Source organism: Ictalurus furcatus, chromosome 6 (genome assembly GCF_023375685.1).
Source record: "Ictalurus furcatus strain D&B chromosome 6, Billie_1.0, whole genome shotgun sequence".
NCBI lineage: Eukaryota > Metazoa > Chordata > Actinopteri > Siluriformes > Ictaluridae > Ictalurus > Ictalurus furcatus.
This window is the reverse complement of record NC_071260.1, coordinates 15,311,475-15,326,760: the sequence shown is the minus strand read 5'-3', so window position 1 is coordinate 15,326,760 and position 15,286 is coordinate 15,311,475. Positions and strand designations below refer to the sequence as shown.

The 15,286-nt window shown below is 38.1% G+C and overlaps 1 protein-coding gene across 2 annotated transcripts; it reads right to left on the bottom strand.

The window, feature by feature from the left end:
* Positions 1 to 321: 321 nt before the first annotated feature.
* Positions 322 to 14,866, bottom strand: idh1 (isocitrate dehydrogenase (NADP(+)) 1). Of its 2 annotated transcripts, none has more exons than XM_053626692.1 (9): positions 14,669 to 14,866; positions 13,792 to 13,940; positions 9,425 to 9,716; positions 6,538 to 6,643; positions 5,753 to 5,930; positions 4,015 to 4,166; positions 3,685 to 3,825; positions 3,306 to 3,468; positions 322 to 988 (listed from the first exon to the last, which is right to left on the bottom strand). In XM_053626692.1, exons 2-9 carry the CDS (start codon positions 13,911 to 13,913, stop codon positions 895 to 897), a joined length of 1,248 nt encoding a protein of 415 aa, XP_053482667.1. In that variant the 5' UTR covers positions 13,914 to 13,940; positions 14,669 to 14,866; the 3' UTR covers positions 322 to 894. The 2 variants fall into 2 exon arrangements, with proteins under 2 accessions (XP_053482667.1, XP_053482666.1); XM_053626691.1 differs by having other exon boundaries at positions 13,792 to 13,921; positions 14,669 to 14,859.
* Between the last annotated feature and the right edge of the window lie 420 nt (positions 14,867 to 15,286).

The following is a 15,286-nucleotide window of genomic DNA, read 5'->3' as shown; positions in this document are numbered from 1 at the left end:
GTTAGTACAGGAAGTAAGTCTAGAATTACTAACGACTCGTTTCAGCTGTTCAGAATCGCTTCCTTCTTTTAGGAGCCAATAACTCCGTTTGTTGTGCGCTTAGATTTTTGAAACTTTTCAGACTTTTTTACATTCATAAACAGCTCTAACACACACCACATGAAAGGTAATATCTGAAAAACCATAATAGGTGCATTTTAAGAGCTGAACATTGAAACTGGAAAAAAAAATCCTTAAGAATAAGTCGACAATTTGTGGTCCCATTTTTTTTATTAGCCTAAGACTAATAATAATAATAATAATAATAAATTCTAGAAAACATGATGGAAACGCATTTTCAATGAATTTATTCCACTGTTGATGGGTTTTATACGTTGACATGATCTATGAAAAGACACCACACACATACACACGTATATAAGGCAACAAGTGTTCGAAAACCATGACACAGCCTCACAGCCTGGCCAGAACATGTCCTACATAATTTACTGCCTAGGGAAATGTAAAAATGTCAATTTGTTATGTTGTTACAATTGCAATATAAACTTGACAACATTAAAACAATGCCTTAGATTGAGCATAAATCTGACACATCGAATGTATTCAAATTAATATAGTAAGTACAGGATTCCTAGTTGGAGCTAAAACAGTAAAAAAAAAAATATATAGTGCTGTATGTGTTTATGCCATCTCTAACCCTTTAAAACGCTTTGTACCCTTTCATTTCTTCCTCCTGAAAGTGCCCCCGTCTGGTAGTAGTGGTATGGTCCTGTGTGTCTTTGCACAGACCAGGAGACGAGGTTGACCATGCCTGTGGATTGGCACTGGACGAGGGGTTGAGATCTGAGTGCGTCAGTCCTGTGAGTCTGAGTGTGTTGAGTATAATGGACGGCTTCACAGTTTGGGTTGGCTCAACAGCTTGACCTTCAGATTCTCCGCCAGCTTGTCCAGGAACTCGAAGGTGTTCAGGTAGTCCACGCGCTGCACACTGAGAGAGTAAGACAGGAAGATGTCACGGCTTTTCCTCAATCCTTGGCAACATTTTATTGCGTTCATTTTATTTAGTTAAAAAAATTCACAAAAATACTCTGCTCTCTCAATCAAACAACACAGAGGTTTATCAAAAAAATAGCATTGAAAATGTCCATTTCCACCATCAGGGCAATAATTAAGAAGTTCCAGTCAACTGGAAATGTTATGAATCAACCTGGAATTGGACGTGTGTCTATATTGTCTCAGCATGGTTTGAGTGGCCAAAAAATATCCAAAGATCACAGCTGGAGAATTACAGAAGTTAGTTGTGTCTTGGGGTCAGAAAGTCTCCAAAACTACAATCTGAAGTCACCTACATCACCACAAGATGTTTGGAAGGGTTTCAAGAAAAGCATCTATTCTCATCTAAAAACAAACTCAAGTGTCTTCAGTTTGCCAGACACTACTGGAACTTCAAATGGAATCGGGTTCTATGGTCAGATGAAACCAAAATAGAGCTTTTTGGCAATAAACACCAGAGGTGGTTTTGGTGCACACAGAGAGGTAGCCATGTGGAAAAGCATCTCATGTCCACGGTTAAATATGGTGGTGGCTCTTTAATGTTTTGGGGCTGTTTTTCTGACCTGGAAATTTTGTTAGGCTACATGGCATCATGGACTATCAAATATCAACAGATATTAAATGAAAACCTGACTGCCTCTGCCAGAAAGATTAAAATTGGCCGTGGTTGGATCTTCCAGAAGGACAATGATTCAAAACATACATCAAAATCAACACAAAAATGGTTTACTGACCACAAAATCAAGGTCCTGCCATGGACATCCCAGTCCCCTGACTTGAAACCCATACAAAACCTGTGGGGTGAACTGAAGAGGAGAGTCCACCAGTGTGGACTTCAAAATCTGAAGGATCTGGAGAGATTCTGTATGGAGGAATGGTCTCAGATCCCTTGCCATGTATTCTCCAACCTCATCAGGCATTATAGGAGAAGACTCAGAGCTGTTATCTTGGCAAAGGGAGCTAGCACAAAGTATTGACTAAAAGGGTGCCAATAACTGTCGCACACCTATATATAACAAAGTTTTTTTTTGATAAACCTGTGATGTGTTTGCAATTGTTTGATATCCATGAGAGCAGAGTATTTTTGTGAAAAGATCAAAAGGTTAAACAATAAAGACTAATTTTCACAGCCTTCTTTGCTCTTATTTACCAGGGGGGGCCAATACTAGTGGAGGGCACCGTAGGTGGCTGTGGCATTGTTATGATTTGAATGTATGGTGTGACCTTACACTGTTCTTAAACTATATTTATATTATTAAGGAATAAAACAGTGAGCTGTGCTGCTATAAGACAATAATGAACTGTGTGGCATGATGTGAGGAATGTTACCACCCCAAAGTTAATTAGTTTCCTATAAAAGCATGTCCCGAAGTGTCTTCTTCCTCATATATCACATCTGTCTAGGCTAACAATTTTTTTATTAATTTTTTTTTTTTTTAAATGCTATTATTCTTTTTATCTGTTTATAGTTATGTTTAATATCCTGGACCATCCAAAACAAGTTAGTCCCTGTTATGACTTACATGACTTACATTTCGCAGGTTTTTTTTTTGTGATTGTTGTGGCCCAAAATACTTGATTTTGCTGTGGCGATGCAATTTGGCTGAATACGTGTTTTGATGACATCACACGACGCGTCGTCCCAAATCTGTGGAACTTCTGCGGTAATTTTGAAAAACTGCAAGCTTCTCCGAAAATTGCTTGATGTTGCGTTCATTTCTGCAATCGCACAGCCACAAAATCCGTTCCCTCACCGCCTCTTTTATTTCTCTCTTTCTCGAAGTTACTAAGAATATAATATAGTTTGTTACTCAGGAACTTTCCAGTGTCTTTGTGTCTTACCTCTGACTCGTACAAAACTAACACTGGAGACCCCTTCCGAAAATGAGTAATAAATATATCCTCACAGTAAACTTCACTAAAAACAATTACACAGTTTTTAAAAAAAAATCCTAATACATTTATCCGGTGTGTCCACCATACAATCTCGACTTACTTCAAGTTTGACTATAGAATTGATAACGTATTAGAACGTGCGCGGTAACATTAACCCCTCTTGTGCCTTGCAGTCAAACTGCTGTGAGAGCCGTTGTTATAGATAATTAATCCCTACCTTCTGATTACTGGCCTCTACTCCAACATTTGTCTCTATGAATCTGGCATGTGCGAGTGAGAGCTTTAAATCAGTGAATCCGGTGAGCATTAGTGCTCAGTGCAATCCAGCGGAAGAGGGGAGTTGAGACGAGACTCACCTGGCCATGCTCTTGATGCAAATGGCCAGATCTTTGGTCATGAATCCGGCCTCGATGGTCTCAATGCAGACGGCTTCCAGAGCCTGAGCAAAGACCCGTAGCTCATCGTTCTTATCTAGAGTGGCCCGATGCAGCAGCCCTCGCGTCCAGGCAAAGATGGAGGCTGAGGGGAATAACAGATGCCCAGATGTGAGGGTCATGGTTGTGAAAGATTACATATGATTACACAATTACATTACAGGTTGCAAACCAATATAAAAACGATGATGAATACATTTAGAGTGGATGTTGATAAGAAGAAAATTCCTCATTTGAGGTGGGGGTGTGTGTGTGTGTGTGTGTGTGTGTGTGTGTGTGTGTGTGTGTGTGTCTGTCTCACCGATAGGGTTAGTGGACGTCTCCTTGCCCTGCTGGTGTTGGCGATAGTGACGTGTGACTGTGCCGTGAGCAGCTTCAGCCTCCACTGTGCGTCCATCAGGACACACCAGCACACTGGTCATCATGCCCAGAGAGCCGTAACCTGAGCGAAGAGACACAGCAGTTCATCTCAGAACAAAATGTCCATACGAAGAAATCCATAACGCTAGAAAATTTCGTAGAATGAAGACTTATTTTTTTTCCTGTAAGATGTCCTTTCCAAATGAAGAGAAAGAGAAGGGATGATGGTGAATCAGATGAGATATGCGAGTGTGAAGGTGTTTAGGCTCACCCTGAGCCACAGCGTCGGACTGCACGTCTCCGTCGTAGTTCTTACAGGCCCAGATAAATCCTCCATCGGACTTCATGGCCTGGGCCACCATGTCGTCAATCAGTCTGTGCTCATACAAGATGCCCTTAGCCTCGAACTGAGACTTGTATTCCCTAAAAACACACACACATGCACATATTGTTATTTCTTATGCATGTCCAGCAATAACTCAATAGACATGCAGAATCTATTACCTCATGGCTTGTTTCCCTGAATTGTAATTTTCGACTAATGTAGTAGTGCCTTGTAAAATTAAAGATGTAATATTATTTTTTAAAAAAGTGGGTGTGTAATATATATATATATATTATATAGATAGATAGATAGATAGATAGATATACACACACACATACATACAATCGGAGAAATAAGTATTGGACGCGTCAACATTTTTTTCAGTAAATATATTTCCAATGAAGCTATTCACATGAAATTTTCACCAGACATCAGTATTAACTCAAGAAATCTGGAAATATAAAGAATTCACAACATTAAAGACCATAAATAAAGTTATGTGTAATAAAGTGGAATGACACAGGACAAAAGTATTGAACATTCCACTTTAGTACACAGAACTTTATTTATGGACTTGAATGTTGTGAATTCTTTATATTTGTGGATTTCTTGAGTTAATACTGATGTATTATATATATTATTTCTAGATTAATATTACATCTTCAAGATAAATTTTAGCATGTTGCTTGCTTGCAATTTATTTAACAAATCTGTGTATAACAGCATGGTACGAAAGAGGACCGATCATTTCTAACTATTCCGGTAAACTGTTACACTCACAAGTATTCAAGCATGCAGGTGTGCTAATATTCTAATATGCAACTGTGCGAATACTAAATGTAGAAATGTGATATGGCTGGAAGAACTATTATTTTATATAGTATATGTATGCATATGGTATATGCATAATATGGAAATTTAATATATGGATATTTTCCTCACATGATGGAGATCATCAGTCAGTTTTCATGTTAATTTCAAACATGTTAATCTTGAAATGATTTGTCTGTGTCTCCACCTGGTTCGGTGAACATTTACTTCCTTGATAGAGGATGTAGTTAACTTAACCAGTCCATCCAGGAGGTCGCAATTTTGCCATCGCAGAAACGAATCAAGCAAACTCCGCAATATAGGGAGGAGCTTGCAATTTTTCAAAATTATTGCAGATTTGGGACAAGACGCGTCATGTGACATCACCACAACACGGATTCAGCCAAAGCCCTCTTCGATTCACGTGCGTTGAACATGGGTACAGCTAAAAAGTCTCATTTACTAACAGACATCACTGTGAATGACAGTGCAAAACTATTTCGTGTTATTGCAATTTCACCAATTCAAGTAGTTTTCCTCAACAACAAAAATTATCGCAAACTTTGAAAAAAGCTGCAGCAAAATCAAGCTTTTTTGGCTACAACAATCACAAAAACACTCAGCAAAATCCTGATTAATGTTAAATAGTGTTATGATTATTAAGGTTAGAAGATTTTTTTTATTTATTTAAATGACAGAAAATGTTACTCAATATTACAGCTTATGACACTGCCTGGGACTTCTTAGAAAATTCTAGAGCAAAATTTTGTGCTTTGATTGCTACACCAGGTCTTTCAATTCAGTTAGCTGGCATTAAACAAACAAAAACAAAACCAAAATCATCTTTGGGAAGTCTTGGGATGTGTTGACTTACTTCTCATAGATCTCCTGAAAGATATCTTTGAAGCGACCGTCGTATTTCTTGAGGATGGTGTTCTTGGTGCTGAGGTACAGAGGCCAGGCTTTGGACAGCGCCATCTGGAAAGAGCTGTGAGCGAAGTCGCGGATGGACTTGTCTGTGTTGTACATGCCCAGAGCCACGCCACCGGTGCCTGCGGTGGGTCAAACAAGAGAGTCACAGCACTGTATTGCATATTAAAGTCGTACACATCCTGCCATTTTACAGTATTAACTGTTACATGGTTAGGACTGTGTAATGAACTGAGACAAACTATTCCTGATATCACTAAGCAGCATTTTGTGCATGCGGATCTAACTGGAGTGAAAAAAGTCCCTCATTTATACAGTAAAAAGTTCAACATTAATATGCACAATCATTGCCCAATCAAACAAAAACAGAAATACGTTTCACAAGCATCACTCTGTTCCTTAAATCTACACACTGCAGGCAATTCATTGGCTAAACTACTATTTCATCAGCGTAATATTTGTTCATACATGGGTAGGGCACGAACACAAATACAGTCCAGCCCGTGGACAGAAGACTATAAATGGTGCAATATTGACACGGTAAACATGCAGACATCAGCATGGTCGCGTGATCTCATGGGGTCATGAGAGAATAACTCATTCTATGCCTGGGTTAAATACTGTAGGAGGAGTGGACGCAAGATCCAAAATACATAACAGCATGTGGATCCAGGGCAATAATGATAAATAATATGTTCATTTCTGATCCATTGTTTTAAAGCAATGTACCTTCAAAGTCATGGACAACAAAGTTGAGAGGCTTCCCTCCATCCTTGGGTGTGTACGTCATCTCTACTCTTCCAGGCCCAGGAACAACGAAGTCTGTGGCTTTGTACTGAAGCATGAGAGAAGAAACAAGTTGCACATGAGAGAACGATGCAGAGAGTGCTGTGTCAAAGGACAAGAAGGACATCTTGTGGATGACGTCAGAACTACTCAACCCTAAGCAGCAGAGGACATCTAACCAATGCTTATGTATTTTCTAAAGTTAAGCTACCAAAGTCAGTGAATCTGGTTTCTCCAAATATCATAAAAATTGCTATTAACCGTTTAAAAAGTCATTAGCCATTTTATATTCATCCATGTATCAAGTAATAACTAATCATATTTTAGTCATAATGTTTGGGTTTCTCAATTACTTCCAAAATTAAAGCTCAAAATAGGTTTTTAATCCACTGATATTTTGTCCCCTATTCATATGATCTATTTGCTTGCATTAATATACTGTGTATAGTTTTTAAAAGCTACAGTCACTCTGTGATTAAGGAGTGGTTCGATATTGATGCAAAGATTTACACACACACACACACACACACACACACACACACACACACACACACACACACACACACACACACACACAGCACAATATAAGCATATAATGTACAATGCAGAAGAAAAGCGTTTTCCTGTTTGTTTAACTCTTTCTTTCAGTACAATGACGCTCCATTCTGCCGGCCGGAATCAAGTTCGACTTATCAGACATTTTCAGTAAAAATAAAATAATTCATTTGTTTGATCATTGCAAGTCCGTTATAAGATTAGTCAGGATACGGTTGGGTTTCTGTGTATAGAGTATGTGACTCTGTGTTTAGCTGCTGTGAGCAGGGTGATGGGAAAGGGGAGGATTATGAGCCCCCTGCTGGGCGAGCAATTCACACCTCTCCACAATAACACTGGGCAAAACAACGTATACAACTGCCACGATACAATGCTAACATTCAGACCTAGTAGGCTAGGTTTAAAAAAAGAAATACTTATGAAAAACTGAAAATTCTTAAAGCCCAGTGTCTACTACGTTCATACGAGCCATGAACCACTACTGTGTAGTGTGACATCACAAATACATTCAGTGCTAAACACGGGCAACCCCAAAACAGGACCAAATTCAATTTTTTGGCTTCTGGTAAAAAGCAATAAAACATTTTATAAAATGTCAATAAAATGTTTTATTCCTAAATGGGCTGTAATAATCATGGAGCAAATTAATGATGATAATCATTTTATTATTTTTTTCATGCACCCATACATAACCTGAAAGCTCAACAGACATAAAACACCCTCTTTTGTGTTAATGAAAAAATACGGGGGATTATGCTGAGTGCCGGCAAACAGCATCTTTGCATATATAATGAGTGGATCGTTATGGGAACCGCGATTCTCCTGTTTCTTTCAGTCGTACTCTGTTTACTTCAATACATTTCACTCCATCACAAATATCATTTTCAAGCTAATGGCAGGAACAGCAGTAGTAATCATACCATCGTACCATCATGTCACATGACCTCTACTTATCATGCTTATGGAGAAACAGCTTTGGAACACTTCCTAGTCTGGAGTAACCAACGGTAATGAGGGTAAAGGTACAATAGTTGCAGAAGTGGAATCACTGATAAACCATGTGCAACAGAGAAACCTCAGTAACTTGCATCAGTCTGATGCAAACCTGAGAGTGGACTGTGAGTCTGTGGGAACACGAGTTAAGAAATGTGGCACTCGGGACAACTACACATATGCCAGATGTGTTTGTAGCAAGCTACATTATTTCACTACCCCGAAGGCCACCCCATCCCTCTTAATTATTCAACCGTGTTTGAGAAAGGACCAATTTCTAATATATATTTACATCAGGGTACTGAATAGATACTGAGTAGCTGCTACGAGATCGCATACGTACAGTGACTAAGACGCATACATGCTGAAGACTGAAACTGATATACAGAATGTCCTCCAATATCAATATTATACTGAATTCATGCTGTGTATATTAACAAGAAAATGAACACACACTGATGACACCAGCAGTCATTTAAACCTTGTGCATATACATCATAAACAAGAATGTCTTGAGAAAAAAACAAAAACAACAGAAAAAAGCACTCCAATGTTTAAAATTCTCAAGGGAACGTTTCACCCCCTTGTCACTATTCACCCCCTTGAAGTTTCCCACATTTTGCTTTGCAACAACTTGGAACTGAAATGGGCTTTTAATACGGATTATGCTCAAGGACTGTGCTAATCAGCTGGCAGACATCCTAAAAGACATTTTCAACATCTTGAGCCAAGTTATAGTCCCCACAAGCTTTAAAAAACCCACCATCATTCCAGTGCCAAAGAAGTCAATGGTGACATGTCTAAATGATAATCACCCTGTGGCACTGACTCCTGTTGTGACGAAGTGCTTCGAACGACTAGGTCATGAGACGCATCAAATCCGCCCTCATTGCCTCACTGGACCCACTCAACTGGACAAAACCGATCAATCGGTCAGCCTCCAATATTATGGGGTATTGTGTGTAGATTCATGGTATATAATCCCAATTAAGACAATTTCAGTTCCAGACTATAACACTACAGAATGACAAAGTTCAAAACACGGCTGGGGATGAATACTTATGTAACACTACAAAATGTTGAAGTTCACGGGGGTGAATACTTATGCAAGGCATTGTATCATCATACATTACTGTACTGTGTAGGAGATTTTGTACAAATTTATTTATAACTAATTTTTCAGTTAAGCAGGAAATAACACTATTAAAAGAAATCCTGAGTTATGTTTATTTATAATCAAGTTATAAACCGTTGGCTGATTTATGACTGTTACTCGGCTCACCTGGTCTCCGTGGGCGTGCCTACCGATGATGATAGGTTTGGTCCAGCCGGGCACTAGGCGTGGGATGTTCTTGCATATGATAGCTTCGCGGAAGACGGTGCCACCCAGGATGTTCCGGATGGTTCCATTGGGAGAGCGCCACATCTGCTTGAGCTTGAACTCCTCCACACGCTTCTCATCAGGCGTGATGGTGGCACACTTGATGCCCACATTGTAGCGACGCACCGCCTCTGCAGCATCCACCGTCACCAGGTCATTAGTGGCATCACGGTTCTCAATGCCCAGGTCATAGCTGCAATGAGAGAAGGTGTGAATGTGCCACTCTGAATGTAATAATGGAGTGCTGATGTCTGTGTCAAAAGGAAACATTCAGGCATCAAAATATAGCAACACCACATGCATGGTGTTAGATTTCACCGATGTTACTTACAAGTAACAGAAATAGTCAAAGAGTGTACACTGGGATGTACGATACAACAACATGTGATAGAAATACTCTCTAATAGCCTGCATGTACACCTCTAACCTCGTTCAGATCCCCTAAACAGTTTTCGAAACCTCTCTATTCTAATTCTGCCACGTTACTTCACATTACGATCTTCACATGTGCATTTTTATTTTCAGGGCCAATCTTTTTCAGAACTTCTCCAGACAAGATCTGAACTCACTGCTAGTCAGAATTCTCAATTTCCAAAGTCATTCTTAATGTGCAGCCACAACACCAGCTCTAATGATTACTTGTTAAATTTTTATATTTTTTAAAGCAAAGAAAGTAAGAAAATATTTATTAGTATGTACGCAAGTTATTTATAACACATGCTTAACATTGTTAGCATCAAGTGCTGTACATAGTTAAGATCACATAGAAATTTGGTTAAGATCATGGTTAGTACAATATGTACACAAATAATTGTTTCTGAGAAAGATTCCAAGGTTAGGTTGCTTCTTAATGTCTTCTTAAAAAGAGGATTTTCTTTTTCCAGTGGTGGTAAAATTCACTCAGTTTTTGCACAAAAACCTCCAATTACTAGCTATACTCAGTTTGGCTCTTAGGCCTGGTTTTTTAATGTGAGCTGTTTCATATTCTATAGTGTTTACATTCTGCATAACTGGAGAATTACAAGTGACATCCACTAGATGGCACTTCTGAGCCAAAACATACCAGGTTTCCATGGAGACCAGAAAAAGGTTTAGTACAGGGGTGTCCAATCTTATCCGGCTGGTGTGGGTGCAGGTTTTCATTCCAATCAAGTAGGAGCCACACCTGATTCCACCTGTTTAATCGGTTGATCTTAGCTTCCAATCTACTCAGGTGTGGTTTCTTCTTGGCTGGAATGAAAACCCACATCGGCCCTTTCCAGATAAGATTGGACACCCCTGGTTTAGTAGCTTCATGTCAGAAATCACATCTCACCACATATACAGATTCCATCAGTATGTTTTGCAACAATAAGGTTACGAAGGTCTTGGGAGAGCTCTTTTCTTTTACCCATCATGAGATGTTTCTTGTGTGACACCTTGGTAACGAAAAGCCTTTTTATAGACCATCAATTTACTAACCCAGCTCATATTAATTTGCACAGATAGGAGGTATAATTACTTTCTAACTACTTATGGATTTCAGCTGGTTCCTTGCCTTACATTGCTTTTTCTTAGCGTGTTTAATTCTTTTTTTCCTGTGTCATTCCACTTTATTACACATAACTTTATTTATGGACTTTAATGTTGCGAATTCTTTATATTTCCAGATTTCTTGAGTTAATACTGATGTCTGGTGAAAATTTTATGTGAATAACTTCATTTGCAATATATTTACTGAAAAAACGTTGACGCATTCAATACTTATTTCCTCCACTGTGTAATTTAATTATTATATATATATATATATATATATATATATATATATATATATATATATATATATATATATATATATATATATATATATATATATATATATGAGTATAATGCCAATGATATGCCAAATACAACTTGTCTACACAGCTGTAGTCAAGACCTTTTGTGTTATCTAGCTTCTAATTTCCTGTGCTTCTGAGCTCTGACTATTGTGCGGAACTGGTTGTAACCTTTAGCCTATATTCCCTTTCGGCATTCCCACCCCTCGGAGAGAGAAGCACAACAGCAACAACACTACTCAGTGTTATATTTGGTTACAATGTCTTTTAGAAAACTTTTTTTTTTAAAAATAAATCAAAATCAGATGATGACTATCTACATTAATAAATCAGGTTTCTTTAGTCCAGTAAAAATTATTACACTTATTACCATTATTACAGAATTTTCCTTTTAAAAAGAGTAAAGAATTTCATCCGTACAGTTAAAAGATTGGTGCTCAATGTCTCAAAAGTGGCATTCAAGCAGTCCTGGGATTTGAACTTAAACCTTTTAGTCACTACTCTCATCAAAAACAGGACACTTCTATTGTTCATCAAGAGATCTTTGGATCTTGAAGAGTTCTTAGATTTCTACATCGACCCTTTTAAGTTACAGAGGAATCAGGAATGGTTATGACTAATCGTAAATGATAGATTTCTTTCGGATAACCACGCAAAAACTGTAGTTATCCTGAAGAACCCAAGAAAATTAAAGTGGCCCTGCTTTAGTGTCGGCTTACACAATTTAAACATCTCACCTAAACACGTCCGCTCTGAACGCGAAAAGAGGTCAGACAAAATTCCTGTCATATAGAAAACGCTATCCGAATACTATAATGTATCTGAGTAAATCATTTTCACACAGCAGAGCCCATCATTTTCGGGGGTGGGAATGAGATCAGCTTCTTCTTGAACTTCAGCCATAGATCCCCACATGAGGAGGGCACGAAAACAAGTTCATAGTACAGCTGTGTGACAGTAATCGTGCAGCGTCACTCAAGTCCAAAGGTTAGGTGGCATTAACCAGATGTGGCATTAACCATCCTGCACAAAGCATTCAATCGTTTTACCCTGAAGAAACTGTCACACTATTTAGCAATCAGGTGAAGTTCAGAACACTTTGTACATCTGTTTTTAGAATACAAAGTGCCATTATGTTCATGCACTGGCAACTAGCTGCTTAACTGATGCAGAAAAGGGTACAACATACAGCATGCACCAGACTCTGAATATATGGTGTTAAAGGTGAAGGAAAGGATTGGCAAACATTACATATGCCACAATACTTACTGTAGATTTACCAACAAAGCAGCAGAAAAACAGAAGTGCTGTGCTATTTCAGTTAGAAATACCAAGGGTTCACTCAAAACAAGGTGAGACAGCGTTTAGCTATTATGCCACTTGTGGCTGGAACCAGCTTCCAGAAGAAGTAAGATGTGCTCAAACTCTAGCCACATTTAAAACCAGACTGAAAATCTATTCAGCCCCGCATTTACTGACTCAGTAAACGCAATCTCCTGCTCATTTTAATGCATTTTTCACATTTTTATTTCTGGTTCTTATAAATTTTTTTAATACCTTGTATGTTCTTTATAATCTTTATGTAAAGCACTTTGAATTACCATTGTGTATGAAATGTGCTATATAAATAAACTTGCCTTACATTTATAAAATACAGCTTGTTATATAACGATATATAACATGTATATGTATATAACAATGTATATAATGATATTCTTATTTAACATGTATGAAAATCTTTTTTTTTTTTTTTTTTTTAAAAAAAAGAGGCAACTGGTACAAAAATTACATTTGAACATTCAACCTGCTACCAACCAGATAATGTTAGTGAAGTCAGAGTTTTTATTAGTACTAACATTATTTACAAAAAAACACATTCACACTAACTTATTGTGAATATACATGTTTGACACAATGGCACTGTCTTATAATACCTTACAACTTTTTGCAATAACAAATCAGGCACATTATTTACATTTTTAAAATAATATTTTGGTTATTTACTAGAGCCAGAGAGGTTTTTTTCCCCTTGAACTTTCCACCCATGGTATCCATTTATTTGCATTGTTATTGGATTCCTGCTGATATTTTTTATAAACATGGTGCATAACAAAATAAATAAATAAAAAATTGTGCCTATACTTCACGGACTCCATTTTAAAAACCATAACCTTACCATAGTCATAGCCTTACATGTCATTTTATGCAGCTGTTTTCTTCCCCGTGAACTTTTTTCGTCATGCTTCACCTAAACAGTGATATATCACTCGGGGAGTCAGGTTAAACCTGAACATCATCATTACCCTCCAGTGAGTCAACAGGAGATTTTACTGAATAGTAGAGATAATGGCAGAACAGCTATCCTGCTGTGCTTAATCTCTCTCTCTGGCACACCGTACACCCACCCACCCACCCACTCTCTCTGTCTATGTCTGTCTGTCTTGCTCTTACCTGTGCAGGTCTAACTCCAGGTAAGGAAAGATGAGCTTCTCTTTAATCAGCTCCCAGATCACTCTGGTCATCTCATCTCCCTGCAGCTCCACAACAGATCCAGCCTTGATCTTCTGCGGCATTCCGAAGGCTGAAAGATAACGCAGGATCTGCTCAAACACAACACACTACCTGAACTCACACTCAGCTCTGAAATGAATGAATCCATTCAGGAAAAAGGTCCTGGACCTGTAAGTCAGCTTTTTTAAAGCAGGAAGCCGGGTAGGTTGCTCAACACCTCAGAGTTGGAGGAATTACCAGAGCTCTGTGGAAAGCCTCTAAAGGTGTTAAAAAAAAAAAATAAATAAATAAAATAAAATAAATAAATAAATAAATAATATAAAAAAAAGTAATCAGTGCACCGTAAAGCACTAATTACTGTCGCAAAGCCCGAAACCGGCCTGTCAAAAGCTTTCAGAAGTAATTATCAGGAAATAATAATTATTCTTGTCTTTTGAAGGGCAGAAGCTAACCACGATTAATGACATAACTACTTCTGAGATGAATAGCTGGGTAAAGACACAGTATGAATTCTTGTCAAATACTACACATTTATTTCATTCAGTTGCTGAACTGGGATGGAAATTACACATGCCTCTTAACCGAGATTTTTTTGTCATTGTATACAAATATCATTTGTCGTAAAGATACCGTTAGAAATAATCACTTCTGAGGTCGATCATTAAATCTATTTGTGTTTAAGCACTACTTTCACACCATCCATTCATTATTAACAGACCGGCAGCAACTCTTCCGGGATCTACAACAAAAGCGCTTTTTATTACACTGCGATACAATACATCGACTCGCATCGTAATGACAAAATGTCAGTACATACCTTTACTTTAGTGATCGGTTATAAATAATCAGAAAGATGGACTAAACTGAAGCTAGACAGCAAAGCCGTTGGGAAGGTTGTTATACTTGAGCCTTGTAGACGACTTGACCAGTGGGCGGGGCTTGTACTGATCTTATCCTGCGAATGGCCAATACGTCGTGTCTGCCGTTCCACCAGATCAACCCTTAACCAATCAGAGATAACACGGAACTAAACTAGAGCGATTAATCCCGCCCACAGCATCCGCCTTTAAAGTAGAAGGTTATGGTGTTACATAAACAAACCCTTTAACACCGTTAAGATAATCTTACAAAACAGTCTTCTGTCATATTATTAATATTTGGCTACACGTAAAAAAATGTGCTTACAATTTATTAATCGTGTCATATATAAAGTGTCAATTATGCATAATCAGCGACGTAAAATACTGGAATAAAGTTGGTTTGACGTTGGACGTTCGATATTCGCGGATATTAGGAAATTAAGGGACCGTCTCTAAAGTTACAGACGACATTGTTAAACACCTTTCTAACTTCAACAGCATTTGAATGGAATTACGTAGTCATATAACCAACTGGAAAGTGTTCATCTAGGTGTCAGCTATAATGCACACCTCTT

What these genes read in the sequence shown, in the direction of transcription:
- idh1 (XM_053626692.1), bottom strand. Translation starts at nt 13,913, where the DNA reads ATGCCGCAGAAGATCAAGGCTGGATCTGTTGTGGAGCTGCAGGGAGAT. An exon ending in TGTTGTCCATGACTTTGAAG is followed by an intron (nt 5,931 to 6,537) that starts GTACATTGCTTT and finishes GACCCACCGCAG; the next exon opens with GCACCGGTGGCGTGGCTCTG. An exon ending in TTTCAGGAGATCTATGAGAA is followed by an intron (nt 4,167 to 5,752) that starts GTAAGTCAACAC and finishes GTGTGTTTTTAG; the next exon opens with GGAATACAAGTCTCAGTTCG.